The 27,991-nt window shown below is 40.1% G+C and overlaps 2 protein-coding genes across 2 annotated transcripts in view; both read right to left on the bottom strand.

Annotated features, from left to right (window-relative positions):
• Positions 1 to 5: 5 nt before the first annotated feature.
• On the bottom strand, positions 6 to 11,376 carry fkbp8 (FKBP prolyl isomerase 8). The gene is made up of 9 exons (XM_066647229.1): positions 11,247 to 11,376; positions 8,163 to 8,427; positions 7,762 to 7,931; positions 7,589 to 7,677; positions 6,862 to 7,082; positions 5,118 to 5,290; positions 4,891 to 4,968; positions 2,852 to 2,989; positions 6 to 1,748 (listed from the first exon to the last, which is right to left on the bottom strand). The coding sequence occupies exons 2-9, from the start codon at positions 8,425 to 8,427 to the stop codon at positions 1,662 to 1,664; spliced, it is 1,221 nt and encodes a 406-aa protein (XP_066503326.1). The 5' UTR covers positions 11,247 to 11,376; the 3' UTR covers positions 6 to 1,661.
• Positions 11,377 to 13,859: 2,483 nt separating this feature from the next.
• ssbp4 (single stranded DNA binding protein 4) overlaps positions 13,860 to 27,991 on the bottom strand; it is an 89,871-nt gene continuing 75,739 nt past the window's right edge. The window contains exons 7-18 of the mRNA XM_066647326.1: positions 22,479 to 22,538; positions 22,308 to 22,371; positions 21,672 to 21,739; positions 20,267 to 20,334; positions 20,110 to 20,155; positions 19,944 to 19,979; positions 19,757 to 19,811; positions 19,493 to 19,563; positions 18,748 to 18,826; positions 18,585 to 18,613; positions 18,370 to 18,471; positions 13,860 to 16,929 (exon numbers count right to left, since the gene is read on the bottom strand). Coding sequence (XP_066503423.1) covers positions 16,900 to 16,929; positions 18,370 to 18,471; positions 18,585 to 18,613; positions 18,748 to 18,826; positions 19,493 to 19,563; positions 19,757 to 19,811; positions 19,944 to 19,979; positions 20,110 to 20,155; positions 20,267 to 20,334; positions 21,672 to 21,739; positions 22,308 to 22,371; positions 22,479 to 22,538 — 708 coding nt within the window. The 3' untranslated portion in view covers positions 13,860 to 16,899. The remainder of the gene's footprint in view (positions 16,930 to 18,369; positions 18,472 to 18,584; positions 18,614 to 18,747; positions 18,827 to 19,492; positions 19,564 to 19,756; positions 19,812 to 19,943; positions 19,980 to 20,109; positions 20,156 to 20,266; positions 20,335 to 21,671; positions 21,740 to 22,307; positions 22,372 to 22,478; positions 22,539 to 27,991) is intronic.

The following is a 27,991-nucleotide window of genomic DNA, read 5'->3' as shown; positions in this document are numbered from 1 at the left end:
ATAAATTAATAAATTTAAACCCGGAATAAACTTAATCATTTCATAAATTGAGGCAATACGCAGTGGTGCTAATGTAATAATTATATAATTTGTGTCGGCTCGCAGATTTAAAATCAAATGGAGACTAGAATTTTGACAAGGTTTTACTTACAGTAAACCTTCACAAAGACATACACGGACGTTTATGCGAACGTTGCATTTTTATGTACTGGTTAGACAGTAACCACTGACTATCTCACTCCCTGTGGAGTCGATTCTAAGAATTTAGATTCATTAGTGCCTGGAATCAGAGAGTCAACTCCAGGATACACTCCCAGCCTGAACAGAAATAATGCGGAAAAAAATCCGCTGAGATATTTCTATGAAATGGTTACAATACTTTTCGTGTTTGGGATGAGATTATAAAGCGTTCTAACTACCTGTATTAATTTATATCATGAATTAGTGATGAGTTTAATAATGAGACGAAAGATAAACCATGTGGGGTTGGGACGTTTGAGAATTGACGTAAAGAGGAGGGGAAAACAGAAGGCCAGTCATGGCTGCGTCAGAGCAACGTCAATATTTGCCAACCTATGGCCAGGGAATGCCCCATCTATTAGCAATGAGGTTGGATAGTGGAAAATACATAATGAAAGGCAAAAAGCATGCTTTTCAACCCGTTAAATGTTTGTTAAATCACACGTCCACTATCCATTTCATCATCTGCTACAGCTGTTTAAACCTTCCAGAACTGAATGTACACAATTACTTATTAAAAAAAGGAAAAAAAGATAAACAAAAGCAAGGAATGTGGTTAGAACTTCAAAGCTGAGCAACTACAATCATTCAACATTAAATAAAACATCAATCAAGTGAGACCAGCCACACAGCTAAAAAATAAATAAGCTGTACATTAAATCTATATTATTAACACATTTAAACTGTGTAGTAAAGTAATTAAAAACCCTAAAATCAAAGAAAAAAAAAGAAGAAAAAAAAACAATTGGTCTTGCTGGAAAACTCTTACAGTGTTTGGTCATAGAGAAATTAGAATGTGAGGTATACTCTCATGAATGCAAAATGGCTAGAGTTCGGGCAGGTGGTGGGGTTGGTCAATAAAGTAAATGGACTTGAGAAATGTTCTTCTGTATACTGGGCCCTAAAATCGCTTAGAATCAAGACACGTAGGACTCAAAGCTAGCATCATACACACAATGAGCTACATTACAAATAGAGTTTTGCTGATGTAGAAACAGAATGTAAGAGAGTAAGGATGATATTAGACGTAGTATGAAAAATATACAAATTTTTGACACACAAACACACTGCAGGCCCTTCATATCACCCAGATTCAGAGAACCTGACCTGATCAAAATGGCTAGTTCAGATTTTACCTTTTAAACAAGGAGCACTGAGCAATTGGCAGCAAGAACAATGGCATTAAGTTATCTAATGGATACATTAAAACTATACATAAATACAGTTCTCAGCAATTATATTTATACTCAATATAAATAGGATTTATAGAACATTTCTCGCATCAGTGTCTCATCTCCATGTTTACGCCTCGTGCACTAAATGAAAAATTTGTACGCCTTCTGAAACCTGTATATACAGTGATTCAGGAATATTTGTTGATTCAAAAGTCCACCAGCATCTTTAACTCCATTTAAGTCCATTCAATTTCTAGCAGCAATGACGACAGATAAGGCTACGCCTCCAATAGCAACAGCTGTAGCACCAAACAGCCATTTCCAGCTGAGACCCTGTGTAAAAAAAACAAAACAAAACAGCAAAGGTCATGCTTGTGAATTTTGTTTACAACTATGTATGTACATACATACATACATACATACATATATATATACACACACACACACACACACACACACACACACACATACTTGTAAAACACAATGTTTTACAAGTACTGCAGCATAATTTAGTTTTGTCTAACAGATGTATCAGTGCTCTACCTTCAAATGTGTTGTAAAACATTCATAGAATGTTTCCGCTGAATAAGATGTCATTTTATAAAGATATACAGGAGGTCCTCGGCTTACGTCAGTCCCGAGTTACGATGTTTCGTGGTTACGACACATCTCCCATTTTATCTATAAAGCCTTGTTTCGACTGAAGTGGTTTTGCGTCGTAAACGTCGTAACGTGAACTTCGTGTTTGGTGTGCGCGGCGGAAGAATACACGGTTACGCAGCTCGGGACCGAGGAGGTGTTAGGATAGGATAAGTGCTTACAGTATGTTATTTACTTACAGTATGTACGTATGTTCTGACTTACACTGAAAATCGGTTTACGACGCAATGTAGGAACGGATCAACATCGTAAGTCAAGGACCCCTGTATTCTTTTCAAAATGTTGTTAAAAGTACAGTATTACTGAATTATTCATTTTAATATTAGGGCATTATTTTCAAATGCTATTTATTTTATAACCATGTGATACTGTTAGGGTAGATCATTTTTGTTTTGTCATGTTAGTCATGTAAAGGAGCTAACATTAGCATGGTAACGAATGTGTTGCATTGTCCAAGTTGTCTAATTTTGATTAGTCTAAAATGCTCCAAGTCTGATTAGTTTACAGTGCTCTCACTTTATCAGTTCACTGTAAATGAGAAGCTCAATATTATGTAGTGACTCAAAGCAAATGTCACTATAATTTGTCTTCAGTTTGAATGGGATTTTACTGCTGTTTTGTACAGCATGTCCAACAACATTGGCATGGCATGGCAACATTAGTAATAAAAGAGCACATTTGTAGGTGAAGGATGAATAGCTCAGCTTACAATGGTGCAGTAGACAGGGTGTCCCCCAACGACTGTTGATATTTATGGAGACAGCTGCCATACTCACCCATGAGGACTTGCCCCGTGGTTTCTCTACTGTGTTCATGTCAGGTGGGTTTCCAAGCATCTTCTTATACATAGCCTGCTCAGCACCCTTCTGCTCTGAGTGCTTCTTCACCAGCTTAGACAGCTCTGCATGGATAGTCTGCCCAGAATGAGAAAGCAGAGTCAAAGTGTGTGTGCGCGTGTGTGAAGAGGCATGCTGATGTAACTGTTGCTCACGCCATGACACCCAGCAGCACACCAGCTCTTCAGAACAGCTCACAACCTGTCTGTTATTGTTAGTGAATAGATTACAATAAGTCTGCTATTCTGGAGAGTGCTTCCTTCACAGTAGAGCTCATTTAAAGAGGAACATATGCAAATTAATCACAGGCATCATGAGCTGTTCATACGTGTAAGGAAAATATTTGTGTGGGAATGCAAGGCGAAATATTTTTTTTTCCCTTTCTGCATCCAATATCATTTCCCTTTCCCAGCTGATGGTATATATAGCCCTGACTGCTACAAAGCAAGCAGAACATAGGTCATATGAAACATAGTGCTTTCAGGAAGTGTCTTCTCTGGGATTTAGCAGTACAGTATGTACGGTTAGGTGCTCCCCTCCGGCTGCTTTCTCCATTAACATGAACCTCATATCCAGTGTAACGTTTCATCAGGCATTTCCAATTCCCATGTTACAATTAGGTTAACCCACCTCTGGCCTTCATCATTTGAACAATAAAACAACTTCATAAAATCTACTGTTTAACAAGACCGAACAGTTTATTACATTTGTTAAAGAACAAAAAAATTATTAAACACTGTTTTGATAGAAATGCATGCCAACATTCTGAATTGGTGTGGGAGGCAAATACCAGGAGGAAATCTGGAATGTAAAGAATTGCATGTTATGTAAGAAAGATGTAGCACTATTCCTGTCCACGATCAAGCTGTTGGCAATTTCATCAGCAGTTAATGCAAATTAAACAGGGGCAAACAAAACATGATTTGAGGTTTTAATAAAATCAAGGCATTACTATATAACCATCTGCGAGAGGCCAGACACAAGAGAGGTGGAGAGTACAGGCGTAGGTGGGTTAGTGGTGACATGCTGTTCACAGGCACACGGTACTGCACTGAGCTGGCCTGCACTGCGCTGCACAGATGGCAGAGAGCAGGGAACCTCATCCCTCTGCCTGTGTAAGCAGAGCAGGGCAACATCGCTTTAGATATGGCAAGTGTATGGAAGGCTCTGGCTATTTTTGGGCTCAGAGAGAAATAAGATCCTCGCAAGTGATATGAGTGCATGGCCGTCCGAGCTCAAACTGAGCTTATTTGGGGATTTACAGCACCATCTTCTGGTGGTAAAAGGAATCATTCGTTCTTTTATTGTTCATAGTAGAGGTCGGCATACAGAGGTATAAAATGAAACCCAGACACAATCTGTACCTACATTGAGGCATAACTGCACCAGGCCTCAGTGGTACAGCTAAATCTGAAACTTATTCTGATGCAGAAATGGACAATTAAATAAATGGATTTATGGTGTTTTGATATGTTTATGAAAGATTCAGCTGATTGAAAAAACATACCATGATGAAGCAAACTCAAATGTAGAAAAATTCTGTAGTAAATGAATAGTATATAATAATATACTTCTAATATTTTGTGGAATTACGGACTGCTGCTGGAAGAGTAGGTCATCCACCCTCCTTGCGAAAAATCCACACTACCACCTCTGCTTTCAGATACTTATTTTCCTACTTATCAAAAAAAGCAGAAAAAGTTAAGTATAACCTTCCCATAAACCCAATACACCCTTTCAACATCCATGTTGTGCTGAACTTCATCTCCGGTTGTGTTGAGGGACACATTCACATATGCACTCAAGAGACGAGAGAGAGGCATGTGCAAGAAAGAAAACGTAAGACAATGCATTTAATTCTTAAATAAACCTTCCCCGTGCCCAATCTTTTGTCATGTCCCACTGTGCTTGGTGCATGTCCCACAAACACTAGCTCGCATTGTCTCTCTCTTAAACTATCATTCAAATCTAACAATTACCTTGTTGCTTGGCTCCAACTTCAAAGCCCTTTTCAAAATCCTAATGGCATCAGCATATTCCCCTTGCAGGGCTAGTACCTAGAAAAACAAACACATAAAGCAAATTTTAAATTCTCTCTGACACTAGGTTAATTGGCAAACTATACAGAACGTGCTAACCAAAACAGAGCATTCAGTGAATCTTGATGCTGTGACTATGTGATGAAACTAATTGAAAGGTGAAGTACCTTGCCCTGGCGAAACAGAGCTTTGATGTTGTCCGGCTGGTGAGCCAGGACAGAGACACAAGAGCGCAGTGCTGCTTCATAGTGATCCAGCTTGAGCTGAGCAGCAGCCATGTTGTTTAGACATTTCACCTTCACGTCCAGCAAGTCCTCTTCTTCCTGTGGGCTGATGTCCACTGAAACAACAATTAAACACTTTTATGACAAATCATGTAGCATATGCAACAGAAATTAAAAATAGTTTATAGATATGTGGTATAAATCTGTGGTACACCACTTGTTAATTAACTCTCTGTAACGAGCTCCAAAAAGTCCAGGGAGCAGATCACAAAAATACAAAACATAAGTTCATAGAATCAAAATCATAAAAAGAAAGTTTTAAATTAACCAGGGTAATCATATTTACTCAGCATATGAGATTTAGGCATTCATTTTGGATAAAAGCATTTTGAAGTGCATGGAGATGTCAATAAACTTCCATTGGAGGATAGCTACATTTTCAAGAGAAAAATTAGTGATCAATTATTAATTTTCTGTAAAAGCTTCAGGGGTGGCACGGTGGTGCAGCAGGTAGGTGTCGTAGTCACACAGCTCCAGGGACATGGAGGTTGTGGGTTTGATGCCCACTCTGGGTGACTGTCTGTGAGGAGTTGGTGTGTTCTCCCCGTGTCCGTGTGGGTTTCCTCCGGGTGCTCCAGTTTCCTCCCACAGTCCAAAAACACACGTTGGTAGGTGGATTGGTGACTCAAAAGTGTCCGTAGGTGTGAATGAGTGAATGTGTGAGTGTCTGTGTTGCCCTGTGAAGGACTGGCGCCCCCTCCAGGGTGTGTTCCCGTCTTGTGCCCAATGATTCCAGGTAGGCTCTGGACCCACCGTGACCTTGAACTGGATAAGAAGTTACAGATAATGAATGAATGAATGTAACAGCTTCATTCTGATCAGGGTCACAGTGGGTCTGGAGTCTTTGGGTGGGGCAGGGCACCAATCCATAAAAGGGTCTCATTCATTCATTCATTCATTCATTTATTCACGCACATACAGCTGTGTTTGAATTTTGAATAGCCTATTTAACCTATCAGCATATGTTTTTGGACTGTGGGAAGAAACCAGAGAACCCAAAGGTATCCCACAGAACAAAATCAATGTTATGAAAATTCCAAACATAGGGAAGCACTGGTCATAATCAGGATAAAACAAGGAAAGGTACCAAGGAACTAAAATTAAAAAGGAACTGTAAGACATGTTGAATTTTTATTTCTTAACTAAACCTGGATCTTGATTGTAGCCCATAAAGATGTAATTGGCGCCCTCTAGGGTTAAGTTTAGAGACCTTCAAGGTTTTTGTTAAAACATTCATTCATGAACAATCAGTTAGGTTTTCCATTATTAATACAATCTTAAGGCCCAATCTTCATTGCAAAGTGTAAGCAAATAATGTTGTAAATATGAATACAGGAAATGTGTATTTTTAAATTTCTCAGAGATGCATAGGGACAACTTCAGCTTTCTGAAGACTGGTCTACATTCAGTACACAGTTTAATGCAATTTTTTTCCTTTAGATCTTTAGAAATCAATTCACACAAACCATTATTGACATTACCTAATTATTCACATTTTCACCTGTTATAGCCTTGAATTGATTACAAAGTGTATCCTTTCTTACCAGACTATGGCCACAGCTCAATACATTTACAATAAGCCCTCCACACCTTCATTTAAGGCTTAGAAAACAAACATTTTGGTTACCTCTTGAGCTTGCTTCTGTTATCTGCAGAGCTATCCCATACGAGTTGACAGCAAAAGCATAGTCACTACGCTGGAAGTGAACATTGCCACGCTCTCGTTTCTTGCTAGCCAAGCTGATTCTGTCAGAGGGGGACATGAGCTCCAGATCTGGAGCATCAGCAGAAGACAGGAGCTGAACCTCCATGATCAGGTCAGCATTAGGAGGCACAGCAGGAGTCGAGCTGGAATTGATCAAAAGCAATGAGCAGGTGATGACAGAACAAATACACAATTTGTACAAACCAATAAAAGCAGTGTGAACCTTAGTATGTTAAAATACCAGAATGTTGGTATTTAATATCAGTGAAATGACAAGATGACTTTTATACTACACAAAAGAACTTCTTTACTAGAATAAAATTCAATTTGCAAACCTTAATGATAATAAAAAAGGAAGACATTTGCATTTATACATTATTTTAAATGTTATTTATTTTAAATAAAGTCTACAACATTGTATCACTAATATATTTTAAAAGACATAATTACTTGGCTAATAATAGAAGTAATGAATTATATCTGTGAACAGCCATTTTAGCTTAGGTTAATGCCTAACTGATGCAATGAGTGAAACCTGAGCTTGGGCTTGATTTCAGCCCGTGTTTGGTCCGAGAGTCTCAGGCAGATGAACACGTTTGAAAAATGAAAGCAATATTGCAGTTATTTAGGAATCAGTCATGACTCTCACCTTCCCAAGGTGCCATATGCATATTTAGCACCTGCTTCAACAAAGGCCTTTTCACCCATCTCCATCAGCTGTACAGTGAGATCCAAAGCCTGAGATGTGGAAAGTAAATGTTAAGGGTTAGGAAACCAAAACTGAGACACATAAGAAATCCATGAAATCCTAAAACCACCTACCTGAATGACATCACCATCACCAAGAGTGAAAGAGATGTCTGACTCCTCCTCTATTATGGTTCCATCAGTCAAAGTAGACTTCAGATTAATGGTGACTGTTTCGCCCCTCTGTGGTCTGCTGTCAGGACCAGACCCAGCTTCTAGAACCTTCTTTCTCAGCTGTCCATTGCCTAGACACACATTTTTATTAGATAAACGTTAAACGTTGCCTCATAGAAGCCTAGAGATTTTAGATCATTTGATATATGACCACTTTCCCAGACAGCATTAAACCTCAACCTATGAAAAAGCTCCATTCTAAATACGTTTGAGTCCAGGACTAGTCTAAATCCCTGTCTGGGAAACTGGCCCTTCAAAACTTAAAATCACGTTCTTTTAGTTTTAAAAATGAACTTGAATACCCAAGACATCCAGCCATTCCTCTTGGGTTGTAGAAGGACGGTCTGTAACAGATTCTGTCTTTGCCGTCTCTGCCTGGCTTGTTTGTTTCTTTCCACCTCCTGCATCTTCTAAAGGTGGAAGGTCATCATTTCCTTCATCATCAACATCTTCCAGCATCTCAAAATCTTCCCCACTGTCTAACAGAGAGGTGCGTCCTGGCTTCTTCTTGGATGAGCTCTGGTCGTTACCAGAGCCATTGTTAAGTGTGCTGTCTTTATCTTCCATCTGCCATAGATCCAGAACAGTCAAACATAATTAGCAAATTTGTTTTTACAGAGATATCAGTTACATACTTGTTGAAGTATAAATGGTTATAACCATACGGACACAGACAAACTCCATAGCTACATACAAGTTCACGTTTCTATACTCAGCAAATATTCCTATGGTTAAGATGAGTGCATGCATTTTATTCCTGTTTAATGAGGAAAGCACATGAAAAGGATAAAACCACCTCTTCGTGTAGTTTATCATCATTTTGGCTGGCCATTTAGATGCACTGATTTCTGCAGTGTAGTCCAGTGACTTTCCTCTCTATTTGACACATCTACATCATTAATCCATCTCATTAGTCATATTTTACTTCTTCATGCTGCCCACAGGATGCTGATGGATGAATATTTTTGGTTGGTGGACCAACAGTGACAATGAAAGTTTAAAAACACTCTATAAACCCTGCTAACACATCAGCGCAGAACCGAGAATGATCCACTGTAATTATAGAACAACAAAGTGTGTGTGTGTGTATATATATATATATATATATATACACACATATATACACACACACAGACACACAGGGGTTGGACAATGAAACTGAAACTGTCATTTTAGTGTGGGAGGTTTCATGGCTAAATTGGACCAGCCTGGTTGCCATTCTTCATTAATTGCACATTGCACCAGTAAGAGCAGAGTGTGAAGGTTCAATTAGCAGAGGGTAAGAGCACAGTGTTGCTCAAAATATTGCATTGCACACAATAATATGGGTGACATACCAGAGTTCAAAAGAGGACAAATTGTTGGTGCACGTCTTGCTGGAGCATCTGTGACCAAGACAACAAGTCTTTGTGATGTATCAAGAGCCACGGTCTCCAGGGTAATGTCAGCATACCACCAAGAAGAACCAAAACACATCCAACAGAATTAACTGTGGACGCAAGAGGAAGCTGTCTGAACGGGATGTTCGGGTGCTGACCCGGATTGTATCCAAAAAACAAAATGTGCACCTCAACTCTCCTGTTTCCACCAGAACTTTCCGTCGGGAGCGCCACAGGGTCAATATACACGGCTGGGCTGCTATAGCCAAACCGTTGGTTACTCATGCCAATGCCAAACATCGGTTTCAATGGTGCAAGGAGCGCAAATCTTGGGCTGTGGACAATGTGAAACATGTATTGTTCTCTGATGAGTCCACCTTTACTGTTTTCCCAACATCCGGGAGAGTTACGGTGTGGAGAAGCCCAAAGAAGCGTACCACCCAGACTTTGGGCTGCGATATCATGGCATTCCCTTGGCCCAATACTTGTGCTAGATGAGCGCGTCACTGCCAAGGACTACCGAACCATTCTGGAGGACCATGTGCATCCAATGGTTCAAACATTGTGTCCTGAAGGCGGTGCCGTGTATCAGGAGGACAATACACCAATACACACAGCAAGACTGGTGAAAGATTGGTTTGATGAACATGAAAGTGAAGTTGAACATCTCCCATGGCCTGCACAGTCACCAGATCTAAATATTATTGAGCCACTTTGGGGTGTTTTGGAGGAGTGAGTCAGGAAACGTTTTCCTCCACCAGCATCACGTAGTGACCTGGCCACTATCCTGCAAGAAGAATGGCTTAAAATCCCTCTGACCACTGTGCAGGACTTGTATATGTCATTCCCAAGACGAATTGACGCTGTATTGGCCGCAAAACAAGGCCCTACGCCATATTAATAAATTACTGTGGTCTAAAACCAGGTGTTTCAGTTTCATTTTCCAAACCCTGTGTGTGTGTGTATATGTAGAGAGAGAGAGAGAGAGACTGGACCTGATGGAATGGACATTGATTGTAGAAACAAGGAAATTATTTTAATATATAGCACCAGTGACATCCTGTTTAAAAGTGATTATTTTTGTGACATCACACATCCACCTCTTCAGCCTACAGCAGTTTAGCACCACCCATTCACAAAGATGATAGAGTTTTCCTGCCCAGACCTCATTTTTGGGTGAGAAGCAATGCAGGGCCAACCAATCTGCTCTGCTGTATTTACAATCTAGGGGTATTTTATTGCTTATATATTTTAAGTGTTGCTACTGTTAAGCACATGTTGATGTCATATAATTTTTTAGAGCTACACCGTGTTCGAAACGTATGTCTCCTTTACTTTACACTCCTTTATTTGTAAATGGAAAATCAGTGGGATACAAAGAGCATCACAATCGTGGATCCTCCGTAAATCCCCCTCTAACGCTGCAGTCTGGGGGGGTTGTTGTGCCTGATGACATTCAGACCGAATAGAGGGCACTGATAGCATTATAATAATTACTTTAGAAATACGTGCCCCTGTCTGTCATTGGAGCCACTTGGAGTAGAGGAAGTGGGCGAAGCTTAGCTACAAACTGAGAATTCAGCCGCGCCATGAGAAAAAACAAGAGCCGTGAACCACGAACTTTAGTTCGTTCCGTAATCGAATTTGCGTTCCACCTTAAATGGTGCAACGTTTGACAATTCAGTGCTGCTCCATTTAAGGTGGAACGGATAATCTGGATACTAAGCTAACCTCACACTCGTACACGAACGTCGCTTTTGCAGCAAGTTCTCTGTTGGTATTGACGATGTAACTAAACTACGGATTTTAATAGACATGTTGTCACCGTGCTATTGCAACACACGCTGGAAACCTGAACAGATTTACCTCAGAAGTATTCCGAGAACTTTCTGGAAAGTTTACTCTAAGCCTCAGCAGCACAAACAAGTTCCTAACGCACACAGACAGACACAACAAGCTCTTTCCACTACAAACCCGTACAGACATCTACAGAGTACAAACTCTCACCGCAGTGTACAGACTCTCCTTAGAAGTAGAGCCTCGGATAAACAGCCCCCGAACTCCTGCAGCTCTAGCTACCACAGCGACCGCTCTGACACCAAAACAACCAATGCTTCGGCTCCTTCCAGAACATGGGCTGTCCTTATCCTTTCACAGTAAAAGTCCTTCTGTTATGGACGAAATCTACTTTTTAAATGGTCCACATTTTACCTTGCTGTTGCTAGTTGTAGCTGTGTTTGCGAAGTACGAAAGCTTCAAAAACAACGAATGAATGAACAAGTGATAAATACAGCGCCCTCCATAATTATTGGCACCCCTAGTTAAAATGTGTTAAAAGCCTTAAAATAAAATAAAAAATTTAATGCAGCATAATCTCACTCTGAAAACAATAAAAAAACAACAACCTTCAACTCAAGTGAAAAACAAAATAAAGAAAAAATCCTGACTAAAAAATAATTATTTATAAATTATTATTTATAAATGAATTTATTTCCAATAAAATGACCTGTTCCACAATTATTGGCACACTTAACTTGGAAATAAATGTATTTTAACCATTTATGTAGTTCCTACGGTAGTGTATAAAGTGACTCAAATTATCTAGGAACCTTTAATTAGTAATTCATCACTTCCTGTTTCCCTGGGGTATAAATATGGCGTTACACAGAGGAAATGTTACATGGGAAAGACAAGAGAACACACTATTCAAATAAGGCAGATATGTGTCGGCCTTCATAAATCAGGCAATGGCTACAAGAAAATATACACTCACCTGCAGATGCCCTTATCTAGAGTCAGAGCAATCATCAAAAAGTTCAAAACATCTGGAACTGTGACAAACAAGCCTGGAAAAGAACACAAATGTATCTTGCCACCAAGCACAATGAGAAGGATGGTAAGAGAAGTTTCTCCAAAGCTCACTGCAAGTGAATTGACTCAAATGCTAAGGTTTTGGGTTTACGAGGTCCCCCAAACAACCATCAAGCGCTATCTACATGCCAACCAGCTGTTTGGGAGGCATGCACGGAGAAAACCTTTTCTGAGTTATACTCATAAGCATGAAAGGGTGGAGTTGGCAACGAACACTCTCAGTGGGTTTGGGGTAACACCAAGGATGAGTACGCAGAAAAACACCTCATGCCCACTCTTAAGTATGGGGGGGGGGATCAGTGATGTTGTGGGCCTGTTTCTCCTCCAAAGGACCTGGGAGCCTTGTAAGGACATGGAATCATGAACTCTTTGAAATATCAGGACATTTTGAATCAGAATCTGGTGGCCTCTGGCCCAAAGCTGAAGATGGGTCGTCCCTCGGTATTTCAGCAAGATAATGACCCTAAACATGTGGCCAAATCTACTCAAAAATGGTTCACAAGGCATAAAATTAAGCTCCTCTCATGGCCACATCAGTCCCCAGACCTCAACCAATAGAAAACCTGTGGGGTGAGCTGAAGAGGAGAGTGCACAGGAGAAGACCCAGGGCTCTGGACGATTTAGAGAGGTTGGGCAAAGGGGAATGTTCGAAGATCCCTCTTTCTGTTTTCTCCCATCTTGTGAAGAGTCATAGGAGAAGATTAAGTGTTGTCTTGTTGGCAAAAGGAGGTTGTACAAAGTACTAACATCAGGGGGTTCCAATAATTGTGGCACACATGATTTCATTCAAAAGATTTATTTCTTAATATGGGTTTTTTTCCCACACCAAATAAAGGCACTTGAATTAAAGCTTAGATTTTTTAAAATATTATTGTTCTATATATATTTTTTCAAAAATTTATTAGAAGCCAAAGAACACTTCTTAACCAGGGGTGCTGTATATTTATTATATCACCGTCAGTGAATACTGAATAAATTAATAGAAAATGGCATAAAATATAAATTTTATTTCTTTATGAATGTATTTTAATTACATTTATTGCGGCATTAAGGAAACATTATAAATGACATAAAACCACAAGTATATACAATTTTATTATCAAGGACACTACCTTTATTGTATTATATATAAAATAAAAATGTCATGATAAAGATTCATATTTAAAAGGGAATTCCACCATATATCAAATTTCTGAATGATTTAAAATGCTACACACGGAAGTCATTCAAAGTTGTTTGCTGTGAAAGTCTGTATTGTAGATAAACTACATTAATTTAAACTGCAGTTAGTGTATAAAAATGTATACAGCATTTATTTAGTTTAAATATTAGAAATATTCACTTTCAGAGTAACTGGTGAACTCGCATGGGACTTTTCAATGGTGATAACTGCAAGCACAAACTGAGCGCTAGTTTGCCTGGAATTATTGCTGTGCTATGACTGGTTTTAGGCCATAAGCACATCATAATTCACACACAATTATGAAACAATATTTCAGACATGAAGAAATATATTAGTGATTATTTCATGTAATACACTTCTGTGAGGTAGCTTTAAAATAATGTATTCAGACGTCTGCTTCCTACTGCGCTAATGCTGTGAACATTGCAAGTCTCTAGAATGGAACATTTAACATGAACTCAGAACGACGTTAATAAATCATGAACAAATGTCGTAAAATGGACACGGTTCTGGTTTACGTCAAACAAGAAGACTCAGACTCAGAAAAATATCAAATTACATTTATTATTGATGCAGCCATTTGTTTTTAATAAGCAAATTTTCTTTTTTCCTGTCAGTCTAAAGAAACTTTACAATATAAAGTAACATACAAAGGACATCTTTATTACCTACACAAGACACCTAAGTCCCTAAGACAAAGATCCAAACTAGCCTACCATGAAATACAAAGCAAACCCAATGAGACAGACTGCTTCATATTGAATACTGTCGTGTCGCCAGAAAGGACAATGAAAGGTACAGGAAAATCTCATTTCTTCCCTCCCTCACCAAACCTCCATAAAACAACCCCCACCACATCATTTCCCAAACTCTTCCTAATGTTACAGTATTATACATCACAATAGAAGTACAGAGATGGCCAACAATTGTACAATTAAGGACTGAGAGAGGATCAGTGAGAGTGAGTCTGCACAGTGCCATCTTCACATTTCAGTTATGCAGACATGTTCAAGTTTACACATCTGATATCATGTTTGCACTCATATTCTGGTTGCTAAGAGTCCTTCAAGTGGAGTATATTTACTTCTGGTCCCTCGGTTTGATGTTCCATTGGTCTACATTTGTAAAACGGGAAGGCTACATCAAATGGATGGTTATGACACTGCAGTTAACAGGGACCACACTATCAAAAAGCAGACGTCCTGTAGAGGGTGCAGCTCTTCAGTGAATGTCAAATTGCAAACATGTGTAGATCATAACTGCTAGCCGTAAGTGCCATAATGTATTAATCCGCTAGCTCCCTCTGTCCTCTTGAAAACTATATACAACTGTCTTCAGACTCAAAAGAGAAAAAAAAAGCTTTCCTTTCACAAACACTGCCGTATTCGCAAAATCCCACCAGAGATACAAATGTTTACAGTGAATTTAAATTGGATTATTTTTGAGGTATTAATTCAGAAAAATATTTTCTCGTATCCTTATTTAATGCAATAGGGGTTCCCCTCTATCTGTTACTTTACACCAAACCATCTCTTTAAAATACAAAAACACAAAACAAATTATTTATAACTTATTTTCAGCTGTACTCGTTGGTTGTGACTGACATATCAAAACATGTCAATGATATCAAAATGCATTTTACACTATTTACATTAAAAACAAAAGGCGAAGGGCTTAAGAAATGGAGGAGACGGGGCTAGGGAGGGGGCTGAGTGTCAGCCGACTAAGCGACTTATTTACTCATAATCTGATCGGAGGGGCAGCCTGGTGACATCAGATTGACAGTAACACCCTTTTAGAACCGTTCATCACCACAGTATTGCCAAAGGACAAAGGCCTAATGAGATTTTGCAGAAGTAAACCTGTCAAGTGTAAGGATACATTTGAAAACAATATCTGAACCACAATGACATGGGCCATCACTACACTGACCACTCAGTAAGAAAGTTGATCAGTGTGGCTAATCGTCAGTCAGGTTAATCATCATGTCCACAGGACCAATAATGAGTGCCAGAGAATCCCAACTAGGACTTATGAGGAGTTTCTCTGAATATAGATTTAAAAACAGAGGCTAAATGTACAATAAGGAAAAGATGGAACCACACAAGATTCACAGACAAGTAGTGTATTGAAAATACAAATGAGATCCAACGACCAATAAGAGAAATAGGTTGTATTTACAGGCATGAGGCTGAAAAAGAAACAACATGATGAACTGCCGTAGAGCCTGCAGGAGGGGATCTTATCATTGTGGTATCGCCACTCCTTCAGGCACTCAGGATTTAAAATAATTTCTAAATCAAAGTCACAATAAACATTCATGACAGCTTACATGTAACTGTAGGGGATTTTAAAATGAAGAGAAGTGAGAGTTTTCAGGTGAACCGATTACAGCCGGGATGCTTTGACGAGGCAAGATTAGAGCAACTTTCTTTACGCTACGCTGAAGTAAGCCTACTGACAGTGACTGCAATAAGCTTTTCATGCTACATGACAGAAATGCAATGAAGACAGCACATGAACGCACAGATCAGGCATATGACGAACACAGCTAAAAAAGAACAACTGGGAAAATGCAAAATAGTCTTCTACAAATGTTTCAGATCCAGTGCTGACAGTGACTGTAATCATGTGATCGTCAAATTCATACAGATTCAAATACTGAGCTTGTACAGTTTAACTATGCTTTTCTGGTAGTGATGACATCAGTTCCATGAAGAACACAGGGAGAGGTATATGTAAGGAGACATCAGACAAAGAAAAAAACAAACAAATACCTAAAATCATGTAAACAGAGGTGTCATTGTGCATTCTTGAGTGTGTGCTTATTCTGTCTTCAATGTCATTGAGATACAAATGTGCCCTTTACAGGAGAATCCATAAAATCATGACTACATCATAGCAATATCAATTATGAAAATCATAACAATAATATAATCAATAATATACAAATATATCATGAGGAGACTGTTTTTGCCCCAATGCATCATCACCAGTTTAGCTTCTTCTGTTTCAGAATGTACACAGCAGTCAAACAGTGGGCTGACTCCAGCCTCTGCTGTCGACTGCAGTTCGAAAGACATCTCAAATAAAGAGGAAAGAGAATAAAATAGGTTTAAAATTAGACCCCCAGCCTTGGTGCTGGAAGAGTTCCACACATACAGAAAAGCATACACACACACACACACACACACACACACACACACACACACACACACACACACACAAACACACACACACACACAATCTTCTCTCAGGACCCTCAGTGTCCTGGCCAGGTGAGGAAGCCAGGCAGGCAGGTTGGGGTGGAGTGGAGGTTCTTTCTGTGGTTTGTGGCCTACTTTCGCCCTGTGGACAACACCGTGCCAGCTTTGGAGTGGGGGTTCCGGCCAGAGGTCCTGCGCTCCATCACCATGGTGACTGACTGAGGGGAGCCCCCCCATCAACCCCGAGTGTTACAAATGGAGGAGAGGATATGGGAAACGTGAGGAATAGGGGGCAAAAAGTGGACATAAAGCCCATTAATGCAGCAGAGTTGGGGAAAAAAAGAAGGGGGTAAAAAGCAAAAAATGAAAAAACAGGTTAAAAAAATTGGGGGGAAAAAAATCAAACACTCATCGTCATGTTGGGGGAATACTGCAAAGAGAAAAAAGAGAAGGGGAAGGGGGCCGAGAGGAGACAGAGATGAGCCAATGTTATCACACTTCACATTCATGGAGACAATACTTCAAAATGTCCAACAGTACAAGATGACTGATGAAGGAAGGGACTTTAAAAATGAAGACTCAAGTGTTATATTCCTAAAAACAAAGGTTTATAAAAGGGTTCTCAGGCAGATCTTGCTAGAGCCTTTGATCAGTGTAGAACCGTTACATTATGCGAAGGTTATTTCCATTATAGACAGGAAGCACCTCATAGAACTGGCTTGTAATTCACTCACTCACTCTTATACATACTCACTCGCGTGTAGGAAATGTTCCACTAATGCACTTTTCAATGCTACATCAGGGGTCTTCAAACTACGGCCCGCTCCTTTAACTACGGCAGCACAGCGCACATGGTCTGGCCAAGGGCATAAAGTTGGGTAGAGATGGTCTCTGTACTAATCCAGCGACTACTGAATTGTCTGTAGCAATCATTTTGTATGAAAATTACAAAACAACGCTCCGTCAGTGTCTTGTCAAAGTCTTGAACTGATTAAGTGACAGTGCCACCAGCTGCGATGGTGTTATAGGGCCACCTCAATCCAGCTCTTTTGGAGATTCAATACCTTCCTGTGTAGGTATTTCCTGTGTGCTCACACATATGTACCGTAAAACTCAATGTAGATGCACAAGTGGAACGAACTGCCATCCCGTACTCCAAAATATTTATGACTTTATGACATGGTACATAGTTTTTCTAGATGTTTTCTTCTCTGGCTGCAGTACTGCCTCCCCAAACAAAGAACAACGGTGAACTGGCCCTTTGATTAAAAAATCTGAGGACTCCTGCTTTACATCTATGACACTGTCTTCATTTACAACAACAATTCTTTAAAGAACCGTCCAGTGAAAATAATTAATTAATTCATGTTCTGTAACCACTCATCCAGTTCAGGGTCGCGGTGGGTCCAGAGCCTACCTGGAATTACTGGGCGCAAGGCAGGAACACACCCTGGAGGGGGCGCCAGTCCTTCGCAGGGTGGCACACGCCCACACTTTTGAGTCGCCAATCTACCTACCAACGTGTTATTTTGGACCGTGGGAGGAAACCCACGGGGACAAGGGGAGAACACACCAAACTTCTCACTGGGCTCTAAACTTCTAACCCATGCTTAATATATAAGAGAAAAGCCAGCATCCCTCACATGTATTACATTTAATATTTATGTTTGTTCGTACTTTACTACAATCAAAGATTTTAAAGTCAACGTAATGCCTCCCCCATAACTCTTGCTTATTATGATTCAGAAAAAATATTTATCCCTGAATCTATGACAACCTTCATATTTCCATAAACTGACCTCAGCGCTAGGTGGTTATATGCTGGGAAAAAGGGAAGGGGCAGAGTGGGTTAATGTGTGTTAACACTTACACTTTCACTTTGGAATGGGTTTAAGAAATTGCCTGCCATCTCTCCATCGTCCCGCGGAGTTCCTGGGGGATTATTCATACCTGCCATGTTGTTTGGAGAGTTCTAGAAGAAAAAGCAAATACAAGTTCAGTATGAAATTCAATGGCAGCTTCTAGATCTTACTTCATCCGTTTCAAAGGACACCTGAGACTGTGTTCTCAGGAGAAACCTCTCACCTTTGGCAACCCATCCATATCCCCCGAGCCTGTGAACACAGGAACTGGCATAAGCATCACTATGGTCCACATAGAGCTTTGTGTATACAACTACTTTGATTTACTAGCAAACATGCCGTAAAAGATGAAACTGTAGAAGACCCAAAAAAAAAAAACATCTTACCTAGTGAGCCGTTCATATGATGTGGTTCCATTGACCCCATTCCACCCATCGGACCGTCAGGCCCAGGCCCCATTGGGAACTGCAATTAAATTACATTATTAAAGATGGGTATGGTATTCAATAGAATCTATTATTTTATATAACAATAATAATAATAATAATAATAATAATAATAATAATAATAATTATTATTATTATTCATAGGGGTGCACCAATAACGCAATTGTGGGCGTGTCTAAATATAAAGATATTAAAAAAATTAAATTATAAACAAATATCTCCCAAAATAGTAACTTTACAGGAAAAGAAAAAAACTCTTAATTTTCAATGGGAGTCAATGTAAAAAGGTTATATTCCAATTAATTTTGAACGATTCCTATTGGTTCATTCATCATGAAATGTTCACACGATTTGAAGGATAGCTAATGTGCTCAAATGATTTTGTAGTACTTGCATATTTGTAGTAAACTAAAAATGGACAAAAATGGAGATCCATGCTTGTCACTTCTAATAATGCTTGTAATAATTCCACTGTAAAGATAATTTGTCATGTGAATGTGGTTTGATCAATAATAGGCTGCAGCTTTGTGTGAATTACAATGTCTAAAACACATTCCAGTGGAGTCTGGAAGCAAAAGAGGCAATAAATATTCTTATCTAAAGGAGGGCTTTGCAGAAAAGGCTTGGGAACAAGTGTCCCCCAGTCATAAAGACACACTCCAACATTCGGCCAGTTTCAACTCACATTAGGTCTGTTGCCACCTGGACCAATAGGGTTCATCATAGTGTAGATGTTTTCACTGGAATTTGTTGAGTCTGAAATATCAAACAGCAATTAACATCATAAAGGTTATTGTTGGAAATGATCATTAAAAATGCATGATGTGATATACAATTCTTTTGAAAATGCTGTTGTACTTAACTGTCTTGTATTATCTTATAACAACTAGGCATTAAATAATACCTGTTGATTTGCATTGTTTGTATGAATGAATAAGCTCAGACTGACCTCCTGGGCTGGGCATGATAGGCGTTCCTGGTGGCCCTCCACCTCCTGGAGGTCCCTGGGAGACAGAATATAAACCCAAATATAAAAATGAAAAAAGGGAACGTCCCGTGTCCTGTAAAAGACTCAGCAATATCTGGTTTAAGAATGCATGGCCTTTTTATTACTGGAAACCTGGCATAAAACCTACCACATAGTTTCCAGGTGATGAGGATGAATATGCTATCTGTGGAGAGGAAAAAGAACGACAATTGATGTTAGTTGTCATCCGAGTTACAACAATATTTCATAATTAATGTACAGTCAGAATTCATTGGAATACAATTTCTGTGAGATTTTGTTATGACTGGACTTACTGAGTTTGCATTAGGATTTGGCCAGGGACCTCGACCGCCTGGACCCCTTTGAGAGAGGGCACAGAGTATCAGTCAGTCATTTACCCCCTTTCAGACTGCCTATGAATGAGTGGAAATACACCAAAAATAATCTTCATATGACTCTTCTCATACTCACATGTTCATTCCTGACATGGCTGGGCCACCAAGAGAGTTTGGAGGAGGCCTCATCCCACCACCATAGTTCTACACAGTGACAGAGGAGAAGAGTTAGAAAGGAGCCATCACAATGGTCATGAAGCCGATACTGGAGAAGGTGCTAAACAATCACAAACCGAAATCAGAACTCTGATAAACAGGCCTCTGCTACAGTTGAAGCAGCATACAGCCCACAAATGTAATAAAGAATTCTACATATATTTAAATTACTTATATGTAAGGAAAATGCAAAATATCAGCAGTAATGATACCAGAAAACAAGTACTGTTTGGCCCAAATGCGGCCCTTATCTGCAGCTTTTTATGGCCCACATTGGGCCTTGAATGAGGACACTGACTCAGGATGACTCTGGCTGCCTCCACTTATACGGGCAAGATGTCAGGTCTGTTGTGGCCCAAATCTAGGCCTGGCCAACACAATATGTCAAGACTTGCTTATGACAATTGGCCCACATTGGGCCTAGACAAAACTTCCAGTGTTGCAACTGAGCCACAAGCGCCTAAAGTAGCACGGGTTAGGTCCAAAAATGTCTGCTTGCTGGGTAGGTACCGGACGAGTTAACTATCTTTTAAAACTTAGAACGCATGTGTAAATTCACTGGCCACCTCCCATGACTACAGTAAAGAAATCATAATAAATACATTTCTGAATACAGTGGAACCTCTACTAACGAACGCCTATACTAACAAACTTTCCAAGATACAAACCGGGCATTTGAATATTTTTTGCCTCCACCAACAAACCATGACTCTAGAAATGAACCCGAGCCTCAGCCGAGCCGGCGGCTGGAAATGGACACTGACCCCAATAGGCGAGTCTCCCAGCGCACCCAGACTTGAGTGAGCTTTTAAGATTAGCAAATTGTAGCTTTAGCAATTTAGCATTAGTGTAAATAGCAGACATCAAAATTCGTGCTAAGTTAAGTCGTATCTACGCTTCGTCTCCACACATTCACCCGCCTACTCTCCGTTATTCCACACACACACACACCCCACCTCCCGTCACCTCCCACTGTGTTTCTTTTTTATTTTTAGTAATGCTACATGTATTTTTTTTACTAATTTGAGAGTGTTGTAAACACATATCAGTGTAAAAAGAGTGACTTTCGGGGTGGGGTCTGGAACACATTAATTGCTTTTCCATTATTTAAAATGGGGAAAAATGACTCGAGAAACAAACTTTTCTACTTACGAACCGGGTCACGGAATGGATCAAGTTCGTAAGTAGAGGTTCCACTGTATAGCACCATTTCACAAACCATCTGTACAATATATCTGTAACTTGATAATAAAAATGTGTATTCTAACAACATCCGTAAAATACTTCAGTGGTTTCTTGTCACATTTTTGCAGCTAATGACTCACCTGTGGGCCCATGCCTCCCATTCCCCTGGGTGGGTTCATCCTCATTGGGCCGCCCATGTTTGGATGTCCTGTTGTGGGAAAACCAATTATTAAGCATCCCAAATTATGTGTCTCACTGATTCAGGCAATACATTTGAATATAAATTCATTCTCAAAGCTCTAGAGAAGAAAATCTTCAAACGTGGCTTTTGAATGCAGAGTCAAGTTCTGGATTTTGACAACACTAGTAGGTATGGCACTATCTGTCCAGTCTGCTACTAGAGTACACCCCTTTCACACATGAAGTCTGGGGAATTTCTAAAGAAACTCTGTAGTATCATGTCCCGGAGTGGTCATTCACACATGTAGCTCACAGCGGGAGGTGAAACAAGTGTTTAAGGTGTGGAGCAGTGCCTGCACAGAGCGTTCACACATGGACTGACCCAGATTACCCAAGACTCTTTACTAGGGTGCTACCAGGATAAAGTCCGTATAACATCGAGGATGAATGTTGTAAACTCTGGAACATTTCTGGATTACAGTGCATGTGTGAAAGGGGCTATAGTGCGTAAGAACTCAGTGCGTCTGTGTAAAAAACATATTTAATACATTTCTTAGCAAACACTACTGATGTATGACATGTGAATGCAGTTTTACCCTGTGGTCTGGGGTCCAAACTGTTTGGCAAGAGCGGCTGTGACCCTGGAACACCCACTGGAGGCTGAAAAAGGAAAACCAGAGAGACAGACAGAGAGAGAATAAGACCAGGAGAGAACTGATCAAAAACTGAAGAGCTGACAATGCATGTAAAGGAAGTATGTGAGGTACCTGATTTGGCATGCGGAGTGATGGGCGGGGTCCACCTGGGTACCGCGGAGACATGAAAGGCTGTCAAGAGAGAGAAGAGTCACAGTCAAGAAAAAAGTTTTCAAGTTAAATAAGCAATGGATATACTTTCTGTTGGTTCAATGCATGGAGTATTCAGGCAGCAGCTGTGGAAGGAAACTTCAGTATTGAAATATCCGTATGAAAGGAAACAAATCAAGAAACAAGATCATAACTATTAAAATACTACAAGAAATGAGGAACTACACTAATGATTAGACAATGCCACACTTAAAATACATTGTGGAGTTTGTCAACAAAGCATATAAAGGTGGTGATTTAGAGACCCATCAACTATATCCAATACTGGGTTTGAACAGCCTTTGCTGGATCATCAAGTTCAGTTCAGTTTGGCACATACCACGGTTGTAACTCTTCATGGACAAACCAGTCACGTTTCATTAGTTAATGACCCTCATTAAATTTGCTAAAACGTCCCACAGGTATTAAGCTTAGTCCTTTACTATATCCTCCTCTCGATGGAAAGTCACAAGTCAAAATGCTGTGTGTACTCCAGGACTAGACTTAATCCTTGTCTGAGAAACTACCTCAAAATGGTCCAAGTGCATGGCCCTGAGTCAGGAATTAAGGAACAATATAATTCAAGATTCAAGAACACCTCAGTAAACAATTACCTCAGTAACATCTTAGTCAGGGGCTGCTCACAAATACAGTAACCACATTACAAAGACACACTCATTCATTCATTGTCTGTAACCGCTTATCCAGTTCAGGGTCACTGTGGGTCCAGAGCCTACCTGGAATCATTGGGCGCAAGGCAGGAATACACCCTGGAGGGGGCGCCAGTCCTTCACAGGGCAACACAGATACATACACACATTCACTCACACCTACGGACACTTTTGAGTCACCAATCCACCTACCAATGTGCGTTTTTGGACTGTGGGAGGAAACCGGAGCACCTGGAGGAAACCCACGCAGAAACAAGGAGAACACACCAACTCCTCACAGACAGTCACCCGGAGCAGTAATCGAACCCACAACTTCCAGGTCCCTGGAGCTGTGTGACTGCGACACTACCTGCTGCACCACCGTGCCGCCCACAAAAACACACTGCTTTATGAAATTTAACTTGTTTAATGTTTATATCTGAAGTGTAACTGTGTTTTGGAAACATTTTGGTAAAAACGTGTGTGTGTGTGTGTCAGACAGAAAAAGAGAACCTGATCATTGGGAATGAAAACAGCCTGTTGAAGTAAACGGTGAACATGGTGAGAGGTGCCAGCAGAGGGCGCAGTAACACTGCATACAAATGGTTCACGTGAACTATATAATACTGGCTCTACAAATTGAGAAGGCGATGCTCTAATCATTTAAGTGTTTTTCCACATATTTTCACACATGCGTGCTCTCTCTCTCTCTCATACACACACACACACACACACACACACACACACACACACACATACACACACACACACACACACACACACACATACACACACATTTACACATACATTCATATGCTTCCATGCACTGATGCACCTAGGCATATACAAGTGTATACACAGTCACACACAGAGACATAACACAAACAGAACTGCCTGTGCTGACTCCAAAATTCAAAGACCAGAAATAAGAAAGCACACACACACACACACACACAAGCGTGTCAAATCTACTCAGGTACGGTAGCACGTAACCCTCTTGAATTACACACACAGAACTGGATACTCCCACAGCGATGTGTACAGGACAAATACACTCTACCACAACAACAACAAACTGCCTTTCACAAACAATTAAACAGGCCCCGGAGCCGTGCAGGACGTTTACATAATGACCGCAGCCTTATGGGACAAACTTCTGCCTTCTTTTCTTTCTCTGAGCAGAATCTGCATGTGTCATTGTTTGTGCTGTGTGTGTTTTTGGAATGACCCTGCATCAACTGCACATCTCTGGGAGCCTCAGTGTATGATATACATACATGACAAATCATCAGTATCAGAACTAAGCCTCATATCTCTAAAATGGAAGCTCCGTCTTTCCATAAGAAAGAAAACACATTCTTCACACTGAACGGATTTTAATGGAATAGGACTTTGTTCATTCTGTTCTCTGTTAATCATGGAATGTTCATACGTTATTATTAAGGAGCATATTGTTATTATTATTATTACAAATCATAAACACATACACCAAATCATTACAGATATATTTATTAAAGAATTTTTATATAATGACAATAGTTATATAGGTGTCCAACTATTTGTATGGATCTGTAAAAACTCTCTCAATTCAGATAACACACACCTGCACTGGTTAGAACTGTGGCTGTATGAAAGAAGTGAGAGGACCCAGAGAGCAAGGCCAGTTGTGCCCTCTTGGACTCTGAGCTTCAGATTGCTGGGTCAAACCAGAGACCTCCAGATGACAGGACCAGCACACGGTCCACTGCACCACTCAGGAACCCATGAAAACTTCATCCCATGAAAACTTTATTCCATTCCATGCAGAGGATTCCATAATAATTGTTAATTATTTAAGGTGGCATGTTATCACGATTCAGATCAGGGCTATGATTTGGTCAGCAGCATGAGCTCAAGGGCGAGTAATGCAAATCATCACAGTCATGATGTTATTTGTGATATTAAAAGATCTGGAGTGTTCCACTGTTTCAGCACAGCAGGTCTGAAAGCTACAGAAAAAGTCAAACAAAAGAAGCCCTTAACATTGTATCAAATGTGCTTTGGTATTGGCAGGTCTTTCCACCAATGAAGTAGACACAGAGCCGTATCAAGTACAGCTCAGTTCTTTCAATATTTGTCAGATTAATCTGCATGTCATTATATTCCCTTTAGACTGTAAAGTATTTCAGAGCCTTGTTTGCCAAACAGTCTGTTCATTTCTAATTCCAGTTTGTTAAGTTCTTCCGCCGCCGTCACAGCTGCAGACTGGAAAGCTTGATTAAAGACAACGACAGGTTTGGAATTTGATGTAGGCCTGCTGTCTGACTCTTTTTCAGAGCCTAATACCAAATTATCTAAGGCATTAGTTTTGGTGTGGAGTCTACGGTATTAAAGTTGGAAAAAGAAGAAGACACCTGGTGCTTTTTAGCATCGTATTCTCTGGTCAGATGAAACTAAGATTAACTTGTCACTCAGGAGATTGACAAGTTAATCTGCAAAGGCCAGAAAGTGCAAATCATCACCTGGGCTGAATCCTATAGAACAAAGTTGGCGAACTTTAAAGTGAAATGTTAAGGTGTGCAAAGGAGATTGCATATATTTGGGAAAAAATGAACATAAAATCTGTGAGGAGTTGGTGTGTTCTCCCTGTGTCCGCGTGGGTTTCCTCCAGGTGCTCCGGTTTCCTCCCACAGTCCAAAAACACACGTTGGTAGGTGGATTGGCGACTCAAAAGTGTCCGTAGGTGTGAGTGAATGTGTGTGTGTGGCCCTGTGAAGTACTGGCGCCCCTCCAGGGTGTATTCCAACCTTGCGCCCAATGATTCCAGGTAGGCTCTGGACACACCGCGACCCTGAACTGGATAAGCGGTTACAGATAATGAATGAATGAATGAATGAACATAAAATGTAGCCCGTGCAAATAACAAATGTCTTTTGATAACTGCAGAAATATGTACTATTTAAGTTAGTCATGCTTATTTTAATGTGGAAAAGTTTTGCTGTGGACAAATGTAACATTTCATATAGATACTTACAAACAAGGCATATTTATCCCCTCTCATTCAGACATTGTATAAAAACAAATGTGGATGTATGTTCGTGTGTGTGTGTGTATATTGTCTATGTGTGTGCGTATGTGTGTCTCAGCACTGCATTATTAATGAGATATTGATGGGAGATGGAACAGTGCGTGTAAGGCTTAGAGAGGGAGCGGCTGTGGACTTCTGGCCAGATGAACCTGTTCTCCTCTCAGACTGGGCAACAGCCTACATTATTTATCTAGCATCACAGCTGCCGTCCGCAAGGAGGGTGTGTGTTTGTGTCTGTGCATGTGTGTGTGTGTGTGTTGTGTAGGGGGATATGGATGTGCAAGAGTGTGAGTGCTTTTTAAAAGGACATAGAGTGAGGTAATGTACTACACTGTTCAGCAGTGCACATGCAAGAAATAGAGCAAGCGAATTAAGAAGAAGAAGATGGAGATGGGATGACATCAGGAAACAAACAAGATGGATGGCACACAGAGAACCTTGTCACAGAATAACTCCTAAAATTAGAGGGCTCATTTGTCTGCCTTTAAAACTGCAAGTCAAAAATAAATAAATAAATTCAAATATAATGATTAATAATAATAATAATAATAATAATAATAATAATAATAATAATGGGCGTCCCCTCCAGGGTGTATTCCCGCCTTGCGCCCAATGATTCCAGGTAGGCTCTGGACCCCCCGCGACCCTAGAATTGGATAAGCGGCTACAGATAATGGATGGATGGATGGATAATAATAATGGTCTAATGGTTAGATGACGAGGCTTGGTACCAGAAGGTTGCTGGTTCGATCGCTAGGACTGGAAGGAACATCCATGGCTGAAGTGCCCTTGAGCAAGGCACTGACCCCCCTGGTTGCCAGGGAAGGCTGCCCGCCGCTCTGGGTGTGTGTTCACAGCCCCTAGTGCACGTGTGTGTGTGTGTTCACTGCCACAGATAAGTTAAATGCAGAAGACACATTTCGTTGTACAAATAATTGCACATTACATTACAAAATCTGACCCTGTTTCATCGCTGGCATCCAGTGAAAACAACACTGGCTTTATGTTCCACATGAGTGTTTTATTCATTTATCATATACATGTTATATCTAAAGAATGGTTCCAACTTCTCTGTGGTTGTATCCTCTATTGCAGCCGTTGTTATTTGGCTGCTACATAGGTCAGTCTCCTCTGAGCACTCCTCAGTGCAGCCTCCTGTGCAGAAAGTACTGAAACTCTTCAAAAGCCATTTCAAAGCTCTATTTCAACATGAGGACTGCAGTCGCTTGGCTTTTGCATGGAATGTTACGATGGTTTAAAGGGTCAAACTGGGAAAATGGGTTAACCTTGTTAAAAATTAGTGATGTGAATAATTGATTGGATTAATACATTATTAATGTGCTAATGTTAAAAGCCTTAAGAAGTATACACAACATGCATTCTCACTGCACACACGGGTGTGTCATGATTTCAAACTTGATTTTCCTAGTTTTTTTTATCTAATCCAGCTGAAAGTAAAGAAGCACACAACAAAATTCACACCTGATATTGGTTTAGTCAGCATCTAACTTTACAAATCCTGAGGTGGAGGGTGGGGGGTGAGGGGGTGGGGTCTATGAAGCAATGTCAAGCCAAGGAAATGCTTTAATTTCATATTTATTCTACAATATTTGTTAAACCATAGCATTCACAACGACGGAAATAAAACTTTGTGATGTATACTCAGTGAAAACAACAATCAACTATATATACACAAAACAAAAGAAGGAAAAGGGGAG

Source organism: Hoplias malabaricus, chromosome 16, assembly GCF_029633855.1.
Source record: "Hoplias malabaricus isolate fHopMal1 chromosome 16, fHopMal1.hap1, whole genome shotgun sequence".
Taxonomy (NCBI): Eukaryota; Metazoa; Chordata; class Actinopteri; order Characiformes; family Erythrinidae; genus Hoplias; species Hoplias malabaricus.
The sequence above is the reverse complement of the archived record's forward strand: the minus strand, read 5'-3'. Positions and strand labels throughout refer to the sequence as shown.

What these genes read in the sequence shown, in the direction of transcription:
- fkbp8 (XM_066647229.1), bottom strand. Translation starts at nt 8,427, where the DNA reads ATGGAAGATAAAGACAGCACACTTAACAATGGCTCTGGTAACGACCAG. An exon ending in GGAATGGCTGGATGTCTTGG is followed by an intron (nt 7,932 to 8,162) that starts GTATTCAAGTTC and finishes ATGTGTGTCTAG; the next exon opens with GCAATGGACAGCTGAGAAAG. An exon ending in GTGATGGTGATGTCATTCAG is followed by an intron (nt 7,678 to 7,761) that starts GTAGGTGGTTTT and finishes TCCACATCTCAG; the next exon opens with GCTTTGGATCTCACTGTACA.